This window comes from Hylobates moloch, unplaced genomic scaffold, assembly GCF_009828535.3.
Source record: "Hylobates moloch isolate HMO894 unplaced genomic scaffold, HMol_V3 SCAFFOLD_20, whole genome shotgun sequence".
Lineage (NCBI taxonomy): Eukaryota > Metazoa > Chordata > Mammalia > Primates > Hylobatidae > Hylobates > Hylobates moloch.
Genome location: NW_026652295.1, coordinates 41981493 through 41996359, shown reverse-complemented (window position 1 = coordinate 41996359; position 14867 = coordinate 41981493). Strand labels below are relative to the sequence as shown.

Sequence of the window (14867 nt, the reverse complement as noted above, 5' to 3'; positions counted from 1 at the left end):
TGGGCTTTATTGTTAACGTTGCTAATTGATATTTTCATTTCTGGATTCCTTTGAAGAGCACTCAGGAAATCAGAATGACCTGGGCCCCAGCTGATAAATAAGTGTCTAAATTACCCAGATAATTACTTTTTTGATTGTCTGGGCATTGTTGGTTTTCGGGGGTTGAGACAGGGTCTCACTTTGTTCACCCAGGCTGGAGTGTAGTGGTGTGTGCTCTCAGCTCACTGCAGCCTCGACCTCCTGGGCTCAAGTGATCTTCCCACCTCAGCCCCCCAGGTAGCTGGGAGTACAGGTGTGTGCCACCACACCCAATATTTTTTGTATTTTTAGTAGAGACGGGGTTTTGCCATGTTGGCCAGGCTGGTGTTGAACTCCTGAGCTCAAGTGGCCTGCCCACCTCAGCCTCCCAAAGTGCTGGGATTACAGGTGTGAACCACCATGCCCAGCCTTAGGCATTGTTTAGGAAGGCATTGTTATGAGATCAGCCTGACCAACATGGTGAAACCCTGTCTTTACTAAAAATACAAAACAGCTGGGCTTGGTGGCGCACAGCTGTAATCCCAGCTACTCGGGAGGCTGGGGCAGGAGAATCGCTTGAACCCGGGAGGCAGAGATTGCAGTGAGCCAAGATTATGCTACTGCACTGCAGCCCGGGCAACGGAGCGAGCCTGTCTCAAAAAATACAACTAACTAACTAAATAAATAAAATTAGTATTTGAGGGAGTTGATTTGGTTTAATGTATTATCTCAAAACGATTTATGGCTCTCTTGTTCACAACCACCCCACTCCCTTTAGGCAGACCTCTCAGCCTTTCCTTTCCCTGAGCGGGAGATATGGCTCAATCTCTCTTCTATAATAGCATTAAACAGAAAAACAGTCAAAATTCTGGCTGGCAGGAAGGGAGGAGACCACCCCTCATATCGTCTTATGCCCAATTTCTGCCTCCAAAGAAAGAAGTAAAAACTAAAAGGCAGAAATGAAATCCACAGGCAGACAGCCTGGCACCGTGCCCTGGGCCTGGTAGTTAAAGATCAACCCCTGACCTAATCGGTTATCTATAGATTACAGACATTGTATAGAAAAGCACTGTGAAAATCCCTATCCTGTTTTGTTCCGATCTAATTACTGGTGCATGCCGCCCCCAGTCACATACCCCCTTGCTTGCTCAATCAATCCCGACCCTCTCACGCACACCCCCTTAGAGTTGTGAGCCCTTAAAAGGGACAGGAATTGCTCACTCGGAGAGCTCAGTTCTTGAGACAGGAGTCTTGCCGATACTCCTGGCCAAATAAACTGCTTCCTTCTGTAACTCGGTGTCTGAGGGGTTTTGTCTGCAGCTTGTCCTGCTACAGCAGAATATGCTTCAAGTGGTCATAGCACAGAAAAGAGCCCAGGCATTTTGCTTTCACTGATTTCATACTTAGCACCTATTGCAGGCTCCATGGCAGACACCAGAATCTGAAGCCAGAGAGGAGAATCTTACAGCTTCCTGATGCTAATATCTTTGGCAAGGCAAAATCTGGCTAAATATTTCAGAGTAAAACCACATAGGATGTGCAGTAGTGTAGGCGAATCCAAGTTTCACCACTTAGGCAAGCTGCTCAATCTCCCCTGGCCTCATCTATAAAATGGGGACAATAATTCATGCACTGCAAGGTTGTTAGGGTTAGATAATGCAAGTGCTTAAAACAGTACATATACCTTAAAAATAGTATATTTTAAGTGTACATATATGTATCTTATACTATGTACATATGTGTGAGTATGTATGTACCTTTTTTTTTTTTTTTTGAGATGGAGTCTCACTCTGTAACCCAGGCTGGAGTGCAGTGGCACAATCTCAGCTCACTGTAACCTCCGCCTCCTGGGTTCAAGTGATTCTCCTGCCTCAGCCTCCCGAGTAGCTGGGATTACAAGCGCTCACGACCACGCCTGGCTAATTGTTTTTTTCTTTTTTTTTTTTTTTGAGACAGGGTCTCACTCCGTTGCCCAGGCTGGAGTGCAGTGGTGTGATCTCGGCTCACTGCAACCCCTGCCTCCCGGGTTTAAGCAATTCTCCTGCCTCAGCCTCCCCAAGTAGCTGGATTACAGGCACTCACCACTAAGCCTGGCTAATTTTTGTATATTTAGTAGAGACAGGGTTTCACCATGTTGGTCAGGCTGGTCTTGAACTCCTGAACTTGTGATCCGCCCACCTCAGCCTCCCAAAGTGCTGGGATGCCAGGCATGAGCTACCATGCCCAGCCTTTTTTTGTGTATTTTTAGTAGAGACGGGGTTTCACCATGTTGGCCAGGCTGGTCTCCCTCCTAACCTCAGGCGATCTGCCCACCTTGGCCTCCCAAAGTGCTGGGATTACAGGCATGAGTCACCCACCTGGACTATACATACCACTTATATATTATACATACACATGCATATACCTATCCCCAACATCAGCAAGGTGTGGATTCTGTCTTCAACTTGCTTCCAAAAACTGAGGTGTTTGGCCTGGCACAGTGGCTCCTCCCCTCTCACTATTCAGCACAGCTGCTCAGAGTTTACTACAAACTAAGCACCTAGCCAGACTATTTCCCAAAATCACTGCTCTCATTCAATGGCCTGCTAAGCTAAGTTCCTTACCACAATCTTCCCACATAAAGGTGACCTCTGCTTTGGGGGATACAGAATTTAAGCATCACAAAAATCTGTAGGTGATAAGAAAAGCACGTTGGCTAAAAGATAGCTAACGATGACTCTAGTCCTAACTCTGCTATCAAACTACACATGCACTTGGCCAAGTCACTTAACTTCCTAGACTAGCCTGGGACTGAAGAGAAAAAATCATTAGTAAAAAAATCCTAAAGCCAGGCACGGTGGCCCACACCTGTAATCCCAGCACTTTGGGAGGCCAAGGCAGGTAGATCACTTGAGGGCAGGAGTTCGAGACCAGCCTGGCCAACATGGTGAAACTCCATCTCTACTAAAAATACAAAAATTAGCTGGGCGTGGTGGTGGGCACCTGCAATCTCAGCTACTCGAGAGGCTAAGGCAGGAGAATTCCTTGAACCTGGGAGGCGGAGGTTGCAGTGACCAAGATTGTGCCACTGCACTCCAGCCTGGGTGATACAGCAAGACTCCATCTCGAAAAATAAAAAAAAAACAAAAAAATAAAAATAAAAATTCAAGAAGCCCTGAAGCAGAAGAGGCCAAGGAGAAAGACAAAATAGCCTAAAACCTGACAAGTTATTTTAAGACAAAACAATTTCAGGAAAATATAATAAGAATCTATTTATTTTATATTTAAGTTTATAAGTCACATCCACATTATGTTCCTGGTAAAAATTCTGAAAGGACACAGCAAAGAGCAGAAAGGGACACCTCCATAGAGTGTCTATGGACCCATCTTTGCTTTCCAACCCCTAACAGAATCGCCTGACCCAGCACCCTCTGGGAAAATCAACCTTTGATTCAAAGAGATGTTGTTCAGCAATGATTACAGTCACAGCCACATTGCCATCAGCCTATCAGGAAATCTGAGGAGGGGAGGCAGACAACCAGAAGGAGAGTTGCTTCCTCTCTCACCAGGAAGCAACTCTAGCTCCAAACTAGATGGGTGATTCAGTGCCACGTGGAGAAAGATAATTCAGCCATTGTGTTTTTAGGATTAAGAAGCACTCATTCACTCGCGGAAGCCTTTAAGTGTCACTGGTGCCTGGAACCAAATGTAGTCTTCCCAAGCCATGGTTCGGATGGAAGGTCTGCCACATGACAGGGTCACAGTCAGTTTGTGGCCCCGGCTGGGCACTCGATAGTTGAGCTTGGGTCGAAACCAATCTTCTCCGCAGTCACGGTGTCCCAGTGCCATGACGATGGTGCCCATGAGTGGAGGAGCCTGAAGCTCGCTAAAGGCATCAGCCATGAATATGGCTCGGAAGAGACGGCGCAAACAAGCTGCTGTGCTCAGGCTCTGGTCCACGCTGTAGGGGGCCAGCAGAGACAAGTCGAGTTCATAGAACTCCTTGGGACTTAGGGCATTGCCCCCAAGGAGAATCAGCACTCGCGGTACTAGTGTCCGTGCAAAGAAGTCCTCCAGGTGGCTGAGGACACTCTCCAGTTCTGCCAGGGCTTGTTGGCATTTCCTGCTGCTCACCTCAGTGGTGGCCCGAGATTTCTTCTTCAGCATCTCCTCTGCCTGTGAGGACAAAGAATGGTGGGAGAGAAGAACAAGGCAGGGGGAAGCTAATGCTCTTTGAAAAGAACCCCGCTGGGATGTGTACATAGACTTACAGGACTTAATTTCTAGCTCAATGAACTGCCACAGCCAAAACACTGTGTTTTATCAGAGGGTATTATACTGAAAAGGAAAATATATTATTTGTACAAAACCATAATTCTCCCACATTTAGAACAGCAAACACAGTGTTCTGAAGGTGAAGGGTATCCAGATATAAGCAACTAAAATAGAGATTTGGTGACATGACAAAGTGACAACAAATTTTTGCTGTATGGGGAGTGATAGCAGGAATGAGGATTATTTGGTCTAATAAACATGACTTTGAACTTGTTCTTCCACTTAAACATAGTAAATTGAACACATGCTTATTTGCGCTTCCACCTGAAATACTACAAAATGAGAGAAAAGAAATTAAGAAACGAAGGAAAGAAGAGGAAAGACTGAGAAAGAAAACTCCCAAGAGGAAAGAACTGGAGACTACACAACACTAGCCTAATGCAAACACAGAAGTTTTGGAAGATAGAAAGAAGATGAAGAGTTGGCTGGGTGCAGTGGTTTACGCCTGTAATCCCAGCACTTTGAGAGGCCGAGGTGGGCAGATCACAAGGTCAGGAGATCAAGACCATCCTGGCTAACACGGTGAAACCCCGTCTCTACTAAAAATACAAAAACTTAGTCGGCCGGGCGCAGTGGCTCACGCCTATAATCCCAGCACTTTGGGAGGCCAAGGAGGGCGGATCACGAGGTCAGGAGACCGAGACCATCCTGGTTAACACGGTGAAACCCCGTCTCTACTAAAAATACAAAAAAATTAGCCGGGCGCAATGGCAGGCGCCTGTAGTCGCAGCTACTCGGGAGGCTGAGGCAGGAGAATGGCGTGAACCCGGGAAGCAGAGCTTGCAGTGAGCCAAGATCGCGCCACTGCACTCCAGCCTGGGCGACAGAGCAAGATTCTGTCTCAAAAAAAAAAAAAAAAAATTAGCCGAGCATGGTGGCGGATGCCTGTAGTCCCAGCTACTAGGGAGGCTGAGGCAGGAGAATAGCCTGAACCCGGGAGGCAGAGCTTGCAGTGAGCCGAGATCACGCCACTGCACTCCAGCCTGGGCGACAGAGTGAGACTCTGTCTCAAAAAAAAAAAAAAAAAAGATGAAGAGTTAAGAGTTCAAGAGAGCTGAATACCAAGTGCTGACAGAAGGGACCCCCAAGAGATGCAAACTGATCCACACAGCAGAACCCCAGAGAGGTTTAGGAAGTGGTGATATAGGCACCACAGAGGCAAGAGTGAATATAGGGGAAATGAATGAAAATCTGTGTGAAGATGCTTAGATCATCTGCCATTATACTGAAAAGGAAAATATATTATTTGTACAAAACCATAATTATAAATTATGGTTTATAATCTGCCAAATTTCTCCCCCATCCAGAGGGAAGACTTTCTAATCCCCACAAAGAGATCACCAGGTTTCCACCTAATCTCCTTATAGTGAAGTCTATCAGCTCATAAGGCCCAGGCATGCATACAGAGCTTGCAATGATTTATTCTTTTTTTTTTTTTTTTTTTTGAGATGGAGTCTCGCTGTCGCCCAGGCTGGAGTGCAGTGGCGCCATCTCGGCTCACTGCAGGCTCCGCCCCCGGGGTTCACACCATTCTCCTGCCTCAGCCTCCTGAGTAGCTGGGACTACAGGCGCCCGCTACCTCGCCCGGCTAATTTTTTGTATTTTTAGTAGAGATGGAGTTTCACCGTGTTAGCCAGGGTGGTCTCGATCTCCTGACCTCGTGATCCACCTGCCTCGGCCTCCCAAATTGCTGGGATTACAGGCGTCAGCCACCACGCCCGGCTTTTTTTTTTTTTCTTTTTTTGAGACGGAGTTTCGCTCTGTTGCCCAGGCTGGAGCACCGTGGCGCAATCTCGGCTCACTGCAACCTCCGCCTCCCGGGTTCACACCATTCTCCTGCCTCGGCCTCCCGAGTAGCTGGGACTACAGGGGCCCGCCACCACACCCAGCTAATTTTTTGTATTTTTAGTAGAGACAGGATTTCACTATGTTAGCCAGGATGGTCTCAATCTCCTGACCTCGTGATTCGCCTGCCTCAGCCTCCCAAAGTGCTGGGATTACAGGCGTGAGCCACCGCGCCCAGCCAATCTATTCTTAAATATTCACCAGACACAGAATAAAACTCTCCAACATGAAAGTCAAAGTCCAGAACAAAACAAATGGGGAATGGATTCTAGAAGAAACTGAGACGCTGCAAGGAACAAAGAAAAACTTAAAAATTCAATAATTAATATCCTCAGGCAAAAGAAGTTCATGACCTGGCGCGGTGGCTCACACCTGTAATCCCAACAACACTTTGGGAGGCTGAGGCAGGTGGATCACCTGAGGTCAGGAGTTAGAGACCAGCCTGGCCAACATGGTGAAACTCCGTCTCTACTAAAAATACAAAAATTAGCCAGGTGGGCCAGGAGCGGTGGCTCACGCCTGTAATCCCAGCACTTTGGGAGGCCAAGGCGGGCAGATCACTTGAGGTCAGGAGTTTGACAGCAGCCTAGCCAACATGGCGATACCCTGTCTCTACTAAAAATACAAAATTTAACCAGGTGTGGTGGCGCACGCCTGTAATCCCAGCTACTTGGGAGGCTGAGGCAGGAGAATCCCTTGAACCCAAGGTGGAGGTTGCAGTGAGCCAAGATCGCTCCACTGCACTCCAGCCTGGGCCACAAGAGCGAGACTCTGTCTCAAAAAAACAAACAAACAGGCGGAGCACGGTGGCTCATGCCTGTAATCCCAGCACTTTGGGAGGCTGAGGCAGGCGGATCACCTGAGGTCAGGAGTTCAAGACCAGCCTGGCCAACATGGTGAAACCCCGTCTATACTAAAAATACAAAAATTAGCTGGACATGGTGGCGCATGCCTATAATCCCAGGTACTCAGGAGGCTAAGACAGGAGAAGCGCTTGAACCTGGGAGGCAGAGGTTGCAGTGAGCCAGGATGGCACCACTGCACTCCAGCCTGGGTGACAGAGTGAAACTCCCTATCAAAAACAAACAAACAAACAAACAAAAATTAGCTGGCTATGGTGGTGCATGCCTGTAATCCCAGCTACTGGGGAGGCTGAGGCAGGAGAATCACTTGAACCTGGGAGACTGGGGTTGCAGTGAGCTGTGATCGTGCCACTGTCCTCCAGCCTGGGTGACAAGGCGAGACTCAGTCTCAAAAAAAAAACGAAGAAAAAAGAAGTCCATACAGAAATTAAACAACAGGATGCTATTAAAAAGAAACATGCGGCCGGGCGCGGTGGCTCACGCTTGTAATCCCAGCACTTTGGGAGGCCGAGGCGGGCGGATCACGAGGTCAGGAGATCGAGACCACGGTGAAACCCCGTCTCTACTAAAAATACAAAAAATTAGCCGGGCGTGGTGGCGGGCGCCTGTAGTCCCAGCTACTTGGAGAGGCTGAGGCAGGAGAATGGCGTGAACCCGGGAGGCGGAGCTTGCAGTGAGCCGAGATCGCGCCACTGCACTCCAGCCTGGGTGACAGAGCGAGACTCCGTCTCAAAAAAAAAAAAAAAGAAACATGCAGGCCGGGCATGGTAGTTCACGCCTGTAATCCCAGCACTTTGGGAGAGGCCAAGGCGGGCAGATCACTTGAGGTCAGGAGTTCGAGACTAGCCTGGCCAACATGGTGAAACCCCGTCTCTACCAAAAATACAAAAATAAGCCAGGCATGGTGGCACGTGCCTGTAATCCTAGCTACTGGGGAGGCTGAGGCATGAGAATCGCTTGAACCTGGGACGTGGAGGCTGCAGTGAGCCGAGATCACGCCATTGCATTCCAGCCTGGGCGACGAGAGAGACTCTGTCTCAAAACATAAAATAAATAAAAAAATTAAAATACAAAAATTAGCTGGGTATGGTGGCAGGAGCCTGTAATCCTAGCTACTCAGGAGGCTGAGGCAGGAGAATCGCTTGAACCCGGGAGGCAGAGGTTGCAGTGAGCCGAGATATCGCCACTGCACTCTAGCCTGGGCAACAGAGCAAGGCTCTGTCTCAAAAGAAAAAAATGCAAAGAGCCAGTTCATTAAATCCAAATGCAACACGTGAGTTTCAGAAAGAAAGAACAGTTGAAAAAGCCAGAAGGATTAGGCTACCAAAGACTAGAGTGGGGAGAAAGTGACTGAAGCCCTGGAAGCTGCTTATTCTCTCAGGCTCTGAAGATTTCTTAGACCCCCCCTTCTATCTGCCTCCCATCTAAGAGCCACAAAGTCTTCCCACCAACTTGCTCCCAAAGCCTGTGCCTACCTGGGGAGAAGGTTTTCGGTAAAAGTGCTTAAGCTGTTCATAGGGCAGAGGGAGTTGCTGGCGTTGGTACATGATATGCTTTAGAAGTTCACAAGTAAACTGACAGCAGCCTTCCTGGCTCACAGGCCCAGGAAACACCACTGGTACCATGCAGTCTCTTGGGCAAAAGGACTCCGAAGGGTTGAGAGGTTCCTGCGTAGAGCCTGTCTCAAGTAGTTCTATCTGGGAGGCGTGAGTTTCTTCGGACTTCTCATACCACTCCAAATCTGGTAGATGAAAAGAGGGACAAGAGAGAAAAATTAAAAACCTAAAAGCCAGTCAGTCTTCTCATTCCCTGTGGCCACCAAACCAGCCACCCTGAGAAAGCAGGCACTCCGACATACGCCGATATCCTGTGCAGCCTTCAGTATGGGCCGTGGCAGGGAGAGATTCCTAATCCCTGTTGCCTGAGGAGATATAATCGACTTCAAGATAGTGGAGGGGATTTCGGAGGGCTCCCCGCTCAGAAACCTGCGGGACTTCATCTGGGGAAATGAGTCAAAAGTGTAGTCAAGCAGGGTCCAGTGCGACCCGGGGCGATGGAGTCACTGCCAGAGCCGTGTAGGACACCCGGAAGACAGGGAAGACGGGCTAGGGAGAGGACCAGGGGATAAATGAATGGAGGGCTCGGCGGTAAGGAAGAAATAGGTCCCCAAGGCTTCCCAAACTCTGGGCCCCACGCCTTACCAGGGACTGCGGCTGGGGACAGAACCTCCGACTCCGGCGCCGCCATCACGACCTCCCTACGGCTACTCCTTGCGGTTAGAATAAAGGTCTCGCGGGGCATCATGGGAAGCCCGCGCCTCCGCTTCCGGCTCAGTTGGGTCGGAAAAAAGGCGCGGCGCCGCCGCAGTGTGGGGGAGGCTAAGTGGAGTTGGGATTTGAACCCTGCGTTCCTTCTTTAACACCCTGGCAAATGTACGCCTAACCCTTGCCCAGCAGGGAACCCAGGAGTTCTCAGCCACTGAGCGCTGCTTTCCAAAAGACACCAGCCCTCTTGCATCTATTCACTCCAGTATTCACTACTCACTGTGCACCTACTTCGTGCCAGGCCCTGTCCTAGGTGCTGGAGACTCGGCGGAGAACAAGCCAGGCGCGGGCCCCGTGCTCAAGGGGTTCACTGCCTATAGATACAATACAATATGATGAATTATACAGAAGAGTGTGCACGGGGTGTGGAAGTGAAAAACAAGGGTGCCTGACCCACAGAGGGTAGGGGCTGGGAAGGAGTGGTCCCAGAAGAAATGTGTGGCCGGGCGCGGTGGCTCACGCCTGTAATCCCAGCACTTTGGGAGGCCGAGACGGGCGGATCACGAGGTCAGGAGATCGACACCATCCTGGCTAACACCGTGAAACCCCGTCTCTACTAAAAATACAAAAAATTAGCCGGGCGTGTTGGCGGGCACAGGTAGTCCCAGCTATTTGGGAGGCTGAGGCAGGAGAATGGCGTGAACCCGGGATGCAGAGCTTGCAGTGAGCCGAGATTGTACCACTGCACTCCAGCCTGGGGGACAGAGCAAGGCTCCGTCTCAAAAAAAAAAAAAAAAAAAAAAAAGAAATGTGTGAAGGTGTGACCTGTAGGATAAGTCAGCAAGGTAAAGAGGAGGGCCTAGTGCTCCTGGAGACCTTGAGACAAGGGCATACTCTGTACAAGGAATGAAAAGAGTTCATATTATAAAGAGTTAAGGCTGTAGTGAACAACAGGGGCCAGATCATGGTAGGACCGTATAAGCCACGTGAGAGTTTGGACTTGATCCTGTAGGCAGATGGGGAAGCTTTGAAAGGTTTAAGTAGGAGAGTGGCATGATTAAATTTACATCTTATAAATTTAATCTCTACCCTGGCTGCAGGGTAGAGATTGGATTACAGAGAGGATAAGAGAGGAGGGATACCAGTTAGAGGTAGTGCAACTACCCGAGTACTTGATGAAAGCAACCTAACCTAGCGTAGTCACAGTAGGATGGAGATAATTGGGTAAACTCGAGATATTTAGGAGGTCCAGTGAACATAACTTGGGGATTGATTTACAAGGAGGAGGAGGAATAGAAATAGACTGACAAGAGGCTAGGCACAGTGGCTCACGCCTGTAATCCTAGCACTTTGGGAGGCCAAGGCAGGTGGATCACGAGGTCAGGAGTTTGAGACCATTCTGGCCAACATGGTGAAACCCTGTCTCTACTAAAAATACAAAAATTAGCCGGGCATGGTGGCATGCGCCTGTAATCCCAGCTACTCGGGAGGCTGAAGCAGGAGGATGGCGTGAACCCAGGAGGCGGAGCTTGCAGTGAGCCCAGATTGCACCACTGCACTCCAGCCTGGGCAACAGAGCGAGACTCTGTCTCAAAAAAAAAAAAATACAATGATTAAAATACTGGGTCTGACTGGACATGGTGGCTCTCGCCTATAATCCCAGTATTTTGGGAGGCCGAGATGGGAGAATTGCTTAAGGGCAGAGGGATTGCTTGACTCCAGAAGTTTTTGTTGTTGTTGTTGTTTGTTTGTTTTTAGATGGAGTTTTGTTCTTGTTGCCCAGGCTGGAGTGCAATGGCATGATCTTGGCTCACTGCAACCTCTGCCCCCAGAGTTCAAGCAATTCTCCTGCCTCAGCCTCCCAAGTAGCTGAGACTATAGGTGCCCACCACCACACCCGGCTAATTTTTTGTATTTTTAGTAGAGATGGGGTTTCACCATTTTGGCCAGGCTGCTCTTGAACTCCTGTCCTTAGGTGATCCACCCACCTTGGCCTCCCAAAGTGCTGGGATTACAGGAGTGAGCCACCGCACCCGGCTGAGTCCAGAAGTTTAAGACCAGTATGGGCAACATAGTGAGATCTTGTCTCTATAAAAAAAAATAATAAATAAGACAAGTGTCAGGTCATGGAGGCCAAGAAAAGGATGTGTTTCAGGAAGTAGGGACCAAAGGTCAAAACATACTACAAAAGTACAGTGATTAAAATACTGGGTCTGGCCGGGCGCGGTGGCTCACGCTTGTAATCCCAGCGCTTTGGGAGGCCGAGGCGGGCGGATCACGAGGTCAGGAGATCGAGACCACGGTGAAACCCCGTCTCTACTAAAAAATATAAAAAATTAGCCGGGCGTGGTGGCGGGCGCCTGTAGTCCCAGCTACTCGGAGAGGCTGAGGCAGGAGAATGGCGTGAACCCGGGAGGCGGAGCTTGCAGTGAGCCGAGATTGCGCCATTGCACCCCAGCCTGGGTGACAGAGCGAGACTCTGTCTCAAAAAAAAAAAAAAAAAAATACTGGGTCTGGCTGGGCATAGTGGCTCACGCCTGTAATCCCAGCATTTTTGGGGAGGCCAAGATGGGAGAACTGCTTGAGCACAGGAGTTCAAGACCGGCCTGAGCAACATGGCAAACCCCTTCTTTACAAAAAATACAAAACTTAGCCAGGCATGGTGGCATGCCCCTGTAGTCCCAGCTACCTGGGGGGCTGAAGTGGAAGAATCACTCTCTGGGGTTGGAGGTTGTAGTGAGTCAAGATTGTGCCATTGCACTCCAGCCTGGGTGACAGAAGGAGACCCTACCTCAAAAAAAAAAAAAAAAAGTCAATCAATCAATCAATCAGTCAATCATTTTCTCTCTTTCTCCTCCTTGCCACCCTTAAAAAATAAATAGGGCCGGGAGTGGTGGCTCACATCTGTAATCCCAGCACTTTGGGAGGCCGAGGCAGGCAGTCAACTGAGGTTGGGAGTTTGAGTCCAGCCTGACCAACCCGGAGAAATCCCGGTCTCTACTAAAAAACAAAAAATTAGCTGCGTGTGGTGGCACATGCCTGTAATCCCAGCTACTCAGAAGGCTGAGGCAGGAGAATCACTTGAACCTGGGAGGCGGAGGTTGCCGTGAGCTGAGATCACGCCATTGCATAGCCTGGACAACAAGAACGAAACTCCATCAAAAAACAAACAAACAACAACAACAACAAAAAAACTTCTGGACTCAAGCAATCCTGCTGCCCTTAAGCAGTTCTCCCATCTCAGCCTCCCAAAATGCTGGGATTAAATAAATAATAAATAAATAAAATAAATTAAATTAAAAATAAATAAATAAAATAAAATACTAGGTCAGGTGTGGCAGCTCATGCCTGTAATCCTAGCATTTTGGGAACCCAAGGCAAGAGGATTGCTTGAGCCCAGGAGTTCAACACCAGCCTAGGAAACATAGGGGGACCCCGTCTCTACAAACAATAAAAACAAAAATTAGCTGGGCGTGGTGGCTCGCACCTGTAGTTCCAGCTACTCCAGAGGCTGAGGTGGGAGGATTTGCTTGAGCAGGGAAGGTTGAGGCTGCAATGAGCTGTGATCACACCACTGAACTCCAGCCTGAGTGACACAGGGAGACCTTGTCTCAAAAAATAAATAAATAAAAATAAAAATAATCCATGTATATGAAGGGACACATGTTATCAGACAAGTGCAGCAGGCTCTGGTTAAGAGGGCCCAGGGCTGGTCATGGTGAGAATGTTGGGAGAATGGTCTTATCTCTTCCTTCCAATTCCCATCCTTCTTGAGATCTCTGAGTTCTCTAGTCTCTGTCTCTAAGCAGCAGTTTCCCTAGTAGGCCTGTGCCCCTGGCTGGGGTTGACCTCTACAGAATAACCTTTCCTTCAGTGGCACAGGACTAAGAAAAGTCACATGTGCTTTCAACCACTGAAGACCCACATAATTGGCCTAAGATCAGCTAGGCCCTTTTGCAGATTTTGGTCTCTCTGCTCTCACTGCTTTGGGAAATTATGCTATGTGGACAGCATGATCAGTAAACCTGCCTCCCTCCTTGTGGCCCTGGCAGGAAGCCATGGACTCTACCAAGTCTGAACCCCTGAAGGGATCACCAGAGGTAAGTCATTGTTGCTGCTTCTAGTTTTCCAAGGACAACTGCGGTCTAGAGAGAAGAGTTGCTTAATTTCTTTTTCTTTTTTTTTTTTTTCCGAGACGAAGTCTTGTTCTGTCACCCAGGCTGGAGTGCAGTGGCATGATCTCAGTTCACTATAACCTCTACCTCCTGAGTTCAAGCGATTGTCCTGCCTCAGTCTCCCGAGCAGCTGGGACCACAGATGTGCACCACCATGCTGGGCTAATTTTTTTTTTTTTTAGTTGGAGTCTCGCTCTGTCGCCCAGGCTGGAGTGCAATGGCGTGATCTCGGGTCACTGCAACCTCTGCCTCCCGGGTTCAAGCGATTCTCCTGCCTCAGCCTCACTAGCAGCTGGGATTACAGGCATGCGCCACCACGCCCAGCTAATTTTTATATTTTTAGTAGAGACAAGGTTTCACTATGTTGGCCAGGCTGGTCTCGAACACCTGACTTCAGGTGATCCGCACACCTTGGCCTCCCAAAGTGCTGTGATTTACAGGCGTGAGCCACCGCACCCGGCCGAGTTGTTTAATTTCTTGACCGTGTATGAGCACCTCGCAGTTCGAGAAGAGGGGAGAAGTGGACACACTGTGAGTAGTGTGAGTCATGAGACAGCCATGCGGCTGTGAATTGAGCCCTAGCGTCCTGACTCGCAGCTCAGCAACATAACTGCTTTTCCACCCTGCCTTTCTGGTGTTCTGTAAACTGGCTTATGTCGCTGAATGTGTGTACGCTGTAGAGTGCAACAGCACTAAAGAGCAAGAGATTGCTTCACAAGAAAGTCAAAAGCCAAAAATCCCCTGTGGCCCGAGGCCAAATTTCTATTCCCGGCCACTGCCCCGCCCTCGTGGTGGTTGGTGTAACTCGAGCCCTAGCCCCGCCCGAAGCAGGGGCCAGGCCCCTCCTACAGTCTTGGCCGTTTAAAACCAAACTCGGTTCTTCCCGATTGGTTCTGCTTCAAAACAAAGGGGAGGAGGAATGCTCGCTTTGGGTATGCTTGCAGCCTTCGGGGAGCAAGCTGGTTTGCGGGTTCGGGTCTCGTGTCGGGGCCACCGCGGTGCCTCCGGCTATTAAAACCAGCCCCTGGACGGTGCCAGCCTGGTAATAAAGCAGTGACTACTATGTAAAGGTAGCATAATCATCCCAACAATAACAGCTGTAATTTGGCTAATCACCATCCGCCTCCGCCCTGGCGTTCGCCCTGACTCACCCCAGCGGCACGCTGACCATTGGGGAAGAAACTGAGGCAGAGGCGGAGCCAGCAGGCTGGCGGGACCAGTAGCCTCAGTTCTGCAGCTCTCGAGGTCCAAAACCTGTTGTCTAGGATCCGCGCTAAAGGGCCAAATCCCGGAGCGCCCGCAAAGCTCGATTCTGATGTAAGCTCTTCGACGCTGGTGTCCTCGCGTCCCCACCCCAGGCCTCGAGGCTGTGAACTCCCACCAAGTCC

General features: G+C 49.4%; 1 protein-coding gene across 2 annotated transcripts; it reads right to left on the bottom strand.

Moving 5' to 3' along the window:
* Window positions 1–3254: 3254 nt before the first annotated feature.
* Window positions 3255–14743, bottom strand: MAD2L1BP (MAD2L1 binding protein). 2 transcript variants are annotated; one of them, XM_058432518.1, is made up of 4 exons: window positions 14631–14743; window positions 9242–9678; window positions 8516–8781; window positions 3286–4173 (listed from the first exon to the last, which is right to left on the bottom strand). In XM_058432518.1, the coding sequence occupies exons 2-4, from the start codon at window positions 9342–9344 to the stop codon at window positions 3661–3663; spliced, it is 882 nt and encodes a 293-aa protein (XP_058288501.1). In that variant the 5' UTR covers window positions 9345–9678; window positions 14631–14743; the 3' UTR covers window positions 3286–3660. The 2 variants fall into 2 exon arrangements, with proteins under 2 accessions (XP_031996088.1, XP_058288501.1); XM_032140197.2 differs by lacking the exon at window positions 14631–14743 and having other exon boundaries at window positions 3255–4173; window positions 9242–9757.
* Between the last annotated feature and the right edge of the window lie 124 nt (window positions 14744–14867).